At 37.4% G+C, this 6,236-nt stretch overlaps 1 protein-coding gene across 2 annotated transcripts; it reads right to left on the bottom strand.

Moving 5' to 3' along the window:
• Nucleotides 1–279: 279 nt before the first annotated feature.
• On the bottom strand, nucleotides 280–5,594 carry LOC136258753 (uncharacterized). Of its 2 annotated transcripts, none has more exons than XM_066052106.1 (8): nucleotides 4,809–5,594; nucleotides 4,590–4,754; nucleotides 4,253–4,541; nucleotides 4,068–4,187; nucleotides 3,953–4,009; nucleotides 3,839–3,901; nucleotides 634–708; nucleotides 280–567 (listed from the first exon to the last, which is right to left on the bottom strand). In XM_066052106.1, the coding sequence occupies exons 1-8, from the start codon at nucleotides 5,013–5,015 to the stop codon at nucleotides 395–397; spliced, it is 1,149 nt and encodes a 382-aa protein (XP_065908178.1). In that variant the 5' UTR covers nucleotides 5,016–5,594; the 3' UTR covers nucleotides 280–394. The 2 variants fall into 2 exon arrangements, with proteins under 2 accessions (XP_065908178.1, XP_065908179.1); XM_066052107.1 differs by having other exon boundaries at nucleotides 280–564.
• Nucleotides 5,595–6,236: the final 642 nt, after the last annotated feature.

The raw sequence follows: 6,236 nt of genomic DNA, 5'->3' as shown, positions 1-6,236 counted from the left end.
AGCAGCCAGCAGTAGAAGCAGCAGCAGCAGTCATGAGCATATAGAAGCCAGCATAGGAGCAGCTAGAATTAGTGGCCATGATTAGTAGCCACTAGCAGAAATGTAGTGGCAGCTAGCAGTAACAGACATGGGTACTGAAACTAGCCATATTATCAAATCTGTTTTTCTACCAAGTACATAAATATCAAATTAAGATAATGATCTTTTACAACACAAACACAGTGCTGATATAGGAAAAGACTGATCCCCATGACCATTGATCAGGTAACTGTATGGGAATGAACAAGTAATGCAGCAGAAACTTCAATTACAACATCACCAATACACAAGACTAACAAACAAGCAGGTACTAAGGTAAACAAAACAAATACAAGATAAAAATGTTACTATTAAATTAGTACAGTTTTATATAACGTTTAAAGTTTGTTGTTTTACGTTTAGGTCTTGATCTGGGAGTGGCAATTGTACGTTTGGATGTCTTAGTATTTTTGCGGCTTGGTTTGGGTGTTCTTTTGGTGTATTTTGTTGTCCTCCTAGTCTGTTTCTTTGTCCTTGGTCTTCTGGCTGCTACAAGAAATACACATACGTATTACAATACTATTATTGTAAGCATGTGACACATCGATAACATACCTACAGGTTTTAACAATTTCAATGCCTGCACTTGCTCACTCAGGTTGACCTCTGAGTCTTCTTCATCGCCCTCATCTATTGCACAGAGTTGTACAAATAATAGTAACAGTTGCATATTCCTTAGATATTGTACAGGGTGTGTAAAGTCTGTTGTATTTTCCAGTACCCATGCATGAGTTATACAAAACAGTTATCGGCAAATACAGTACAGTCATGCTAAGGAATACAAAAATAACCCCGCTCTGACAGCATAATTGATATTTTGCATGTTAGTCAAACTAATCCAAAACATTCTCTGTTATACGTTAATGAGAAAATTAACACTGCAATAGTGCTGGAATGTAAAGAATTTCACAAGCAATAGTTATACTTTGGATTTGTAACGAGAAGTCATCTTCTTTATTTTATACACTAGCATCTGATGATCGATCATGCATGGCCTCAGAACGTTATTCGTACATAACTATGCTTCAACACACAATGTTAGTAAACTTGTGATTGTGGTATAGAGTTTAATATTTTGCCATTTTTGTACTAAACTAAGCCAACAACTAAATTCGCTATTTAGACAGCAGCCAAGTAAATCGTTATATTAAATTAAGTACTTAGAACTATAAGACCACCTACCTCTACAAAACTGAGTTGCACAATACAAACCTCTATGTTGCTCAATAAACGAGTATGAGCACATCATTTCTTTGAAATGGCTGGGCATCAAAAGCCATGGACCCATGATCCATGATACTGCCCAGAGTTAAACCCAAGTGGTGCCTTTGAATGCCCACAGTAAAGTGGTATATATAGTGCAATCTATTTTGCAGAGGTGGTCAAGTTTATTTTATAAAAGTTCTTACGTATAGTAGGGACAACGAAGGTGTGTGCATGGTCCATGAAAATAATCAAGAAGAAATTATCTTCAGAAATCATTCACTACCACGTGACAGTATTGGTCAGGCATAAACAAGTCCAAATGTGTCTTCAGAACAACCCAAAGTGCTTCCAGTGAGGTGCTACAGAATTACATTTTTAAATTTCTACTGACTGCCAGGTAATGCATTCGGTCAAGCGTAGCGGAAAACTGGCTAAAGCTACAGCCTTACTTCTTTCACAAAAATGCTTAAAATTTTGTGGAAAAGAAACCTTTGGCAAAATAAAAGATGTATAATATATGCACGATTGTGTAACTGTTTTCCTTTGATCCTTCCTTACGTCGCTCATCGATAGGGATTCAGTCTATGTACGTGCTCAGTACTGGTATATTGTACTAAACTATTAGAAAACATAAGGCTTACTGCAGCATCACCGTGACGGTGAGTTGTAGAACAAGGAGGAATAGCGTGTAAGTAACTATAGCAGTATTTTAGCAAGCTGAGTGATGGTTTTCAAAGTTTAAATTGGTGTTATGTGCCCAAATGCTGAGTCTAGCTGGTCTAGTTAAGTGCATGGTCTGTAGCCACTATGCGGTAGCCAACCCATCAAGTTTATCTGCAGTGAAAAAACAAATGCACGATGTTTTTACTTTTGTGTATTTACCATTAAAACTGAATTTGGAGTGACGGCCTTCAAAGGGCAGTAGCACGCAGCCACTGCCACCGGGACACTCACTGGAATCTGAGTATAGCTATGCAACATGCATGCAGTTTGCATGGGAAATAACATTAATAAATGATACAACAAAGAGCAGCGGCATTTGTTTTAATGCCCTAGCTACCTAGGAGAAGAGACATAAGAGATATTGTAACTATTTTAACATCATTAGAATGCTGGCCGGTCCCACTTATTTGTAGCTATGAAGAAAATGTGCTAGACTAACACTGCTAATACAAGATTATACACAACGTGTAATGGAGAGAATAGTGTCAACCATAACTGTGGCATGATTCTGCAGTTTGTCCATTACTAAACTACCATAGACAGTTACAAGTTCTCATTCCTCCTTAGAACAATTCCAGAATTCAATCAACCACCAAAAGACATTACAATATAATAATATATGGATCATGGAGGTCTACACCTTTTCACAAGAAAATATTGACCAGAAAACAGCTAACAATACCTTCATGGTGCCTTGGCAGTATTGGTTTGGTAGAATCAAACCCCTTCACAGTGGCCCAGAACGCTCCAGAAAAGTTGCTACAGAATTTTAAAAATTATTTATTTGGTGGAATTTTCTACTGACTGACTAACTGAATAACTGATGTATTCAGACAAGCATAACTTGATAATGGCTAAGGCTACAGGCTTGATTTTTTCACTGCTAGACGTCGTTTCAGCTGGAGTGATGCCTTTTGGCATACCGCAGTACATATAATGCATGCATAATGGACTCATCTTTGTCCTCTACTTCTTTTTGCTGACAGTAAGGCATTAATTCGCAGAAATGCATATGGCTTTCCTAGTGAATTATCTGTGTTTTCTGTAATGACCGCATCAAGATTGCAGCGGCACTTCTCTAACTGTTTAAAATCCTGTGTTTGTTGTTGCAGTCCCTACACATACTGAAAATTCTTAATTTTTCCTCCCATGTAACCATCTCAGTGAAGCTCACAATGTTTGGACAACTTTCAAATTTTCTTTTCTTAGCGTATTCAAGGATTAGATCATTACTGTTTAAGCCTAACAATGGATAGGGATACAGGAATTATGCCCAAATAATTTCTGGAATAATGATAGGGTAAAAGAATTGAGAATTATTCCAGCATTTTGATGGAGTTTTTGAGCATAATAAGCATAAAGATCAATATAATTCCCACAAGCCTACCCATTGTGGTGAGTAGTTTTGGAATCATAGTGCTAGATAGTAGGAAGAGCAAGGAATTGATTTATACAGCAAATATAAACTACAGTCGTAGTTGGTAACCATAAACTTCTCTTTGCATTAGTCTACACATTAAATTTGGCTTAAAATGGTCATCATGGATTAGCAAATTAACCAACATACAATGTAGTCACTTGTACCAAGGCAGTTTTACAATGATTTTGTTTACATATATCACAACATAAATGCATGTGACACACATACCACAGGGGATACAGAAAATCTTTCAAACTCTTTATCAGTAGGTACTGTATTTCTTTGAGTAAGAGCCAATAGAAACTTGTGAATATTTTCTTTATAGGATGCAGAATTACAATTTTCTTAAAGTCCAATACACATGATTGTGTAAACATTTCGGTTGTTGCTGAGACGAATACATATATTCACCTGATACTGATGAAACATGCTTCCTGGCTGGTAATATTTTGCTTCTTCTGGAAAAAGCAACTTCTGTACACAGTTTGTGTAAAGTGAAGAGTACAGTTACCAAAATAATAATACCTGTGTTGGTTGAACTACTGTCATCAGAGTCAGACTGGCTGTGCTCCTCTGTGCGTGCTGCCAAAACATTCATTTGAAAGTGATATGTATGATACGTAAAACACTTGCTAATTACCAACAATGGTGATGCCATCCATCTCTGATGTAAGAACATCACTAATGTCAACATCACCAACGGAGGAAGGTGATGCTGGTGTTGGCAAATCTTTATCTTGAAATTCTTTGGGATAACATGCTACAGGGAAAACAAATCACAGTGACAAATTTAATAGTGTAGCACACTCTAACCAACTTATTTACCTTTGTCAAGTGTAGCACTCAATTTAGAAAACTCTGGTAGTCTGGGAATCTGTAGGACTCCTTTACAGACAACAGTATTGGAGCTCTTACACTCAGTGTCCCGACAACCCCTCTGTAGGAAACGGCACGAAACATTTCTTCTCCCTCCGAGCTCTACAGTCATGCGTTTTATATCATCAATGCTATGCTGCATGTCTTCAGATACATGACTCATAAGGAGCAGCATGTACAAGGAAATCATTACATCGCCTTTGCGTGTTCCACTTCTTGAGATAATCATCTGTAGAACCTGCAATAAAATTATAATGTTTGTTCAGGAATACAGTTGCACACGTACCTCATATGTAGGCAAAGTTGTTGTTATGCCTACCACTTCATTAAGGAACTCTTTCAGCAAACCATAACTGGTGCTGTGCAGTTCATTGACAACTGGAGCCCACTTGTTCACAAAATACTCGATGATGTCATGGTATGTGACAATATCTTTGGCCCTTTCGCACAGCTACACACAAATATAACACATGATTTACATACAAGAAAAAGGCAACCTACTTACCAATTTAGCAGCTAAAAGGACCAAGGTGTAGTACTTCTGAGTGCGCATGTGCACATTGGGCAATTGCTTAGCTACAAAAGGAAAAAGCACATTCTTCCTGTACTCCTGAGCTGACTCAGTGACAAGATAAGTAGCCAGGCTGGTAATGTAGCCGATAGCACTGGAAGATTCCTTGCGAGCCTTGGATAGAGTGTTCTCCGTGTCCATGTGTTCCCCGGCATCTACTGTTGAAAAGTCAACAGGACTGAATGGAATATGTACTATCCGTTGAGCACTCTTGTAGATTTATTAGTAGTAGTAACAATGACACTATGAATAAACCATCATCTTGTCTAATGATCCCTTCCTAATACTACGTATCATACCGTAAAGTAGTGATGATAAAGAATAGCATAAATATCACCCAAAAAACCTGCCTCACATTTCCAGCTTGACAGAATGGCAACATTGGTTAGGCACAGACAAACTCAAAATGTCTTCAGAGTGACTTTAAACCCTTCCAACAATTTTCCATGAAATAATAAAAAAAAACATGAAACAACCATGTAACAAGGAAGATGATCAAGCTAGTATACTAGTTGATATTTAATCCCTACTTTAGTCATTGCTATAGTTAGTATTAACAGGCTGTCTGACTGAAGTAGGAATTAATATTGATGCAATATTGATGATAATTATTATTTTGGCAGTATTGGAATTGTATCAGTAAAGCTTTAAAAGCCCGATACCAACCAATATGTTGTATGACATAATTTACTATGGTGGTGTATGTAGTGCATCCAAGGAGCTGAGGATAATGTCTGAGTAAAGCATCAGCATTGAATCGGTATTGGCCATTTCCATCTAAATTGTGCTCGGTATCAGATCGGCAGTGAAAAGTGGTATTGCTACAGCACTAGGAATTAAATATTTACATGTATAGCTGCAGGTCTAGATCACCTCCCTTGTTTCATTATTTTTATTCTGATCATCCATACTCTAAAAAAGTATAGTACATTTGTATCGCAGTATAATTATAATCCATTCCACTATTCCAGTCCAGCCATTATACAACACTGTAGAGTAGCTACTGTATACCAGTACCACCTGTACCAGGGGACTGACAAACACAGTAACCTAAGAGACAACAGTAACCATAGCAACATGCCAACAGCATGAGTAAGCTATCTCTACTGAATAACAGTACTAATAAACGTTCACTTTGAAAGACACTAGCACATGATTGAAATGAGGTACAATCTTGTACTTTAGCCTCTGTAGAGTAGAAGGATAGACCAAGTTTTAAAATGGTAGCTTAGATCACTGTAGCTTTTCTTTTTTTTTTGTATCAAAGCTGAAAATATGTGCCTTCAAAGACACAAGCACCCTTACACATGCATGAACAACAGATAAACAACATTGATTAGGAGGTCATGTACATAGACCTAT

Source organism: Dysidea avara, chromosome 6, assembly GCF_963678975.1.
Source record: "Dysidea avara chromosome 6, odDysAvar1.4, whole genome shotgun sequence".
Taxonomy (NCBI): domain Eukaryota; kingdom Metazoa; phylum Porifera; class Demospongiae; order Dictyoceratida; family Dysideidae; genus Dysidea; species Dysidea avara.
The sequence above is the reverse complement of the archived record's forward strand: the minus strand, read 5'-3'. Positions and strand labels throughout refer to the sequence as shown.

What these genes read in the sequence shown, in the direction of transcription:
- LOC136258753 (XM_066052106.1), bottom strand. Translation starts at nt 5,015, where the DNA reads ATGGACACGGAGAACACTCTATCCAAGGCTCGCAAGGAATCTTCCAGT. An exon ending in CAACTTTGCCTACATATGAG is followed by an intron (nt 4,542 to 4,589) that starts GTACGTGTGCAA and finishes ATTTTATTGCAG; the next exon opens with GTTCTACAGATGATTATCTC. An exon ending in GAGTGCTACACTTGACAAAG is followed by an intron (nt 4,188 to 4,252) that starts GTAAATAAGTTG and finishes TTTTCCCTGTAG; the next exon opens with CATGTTATCCCAAAGAATTT.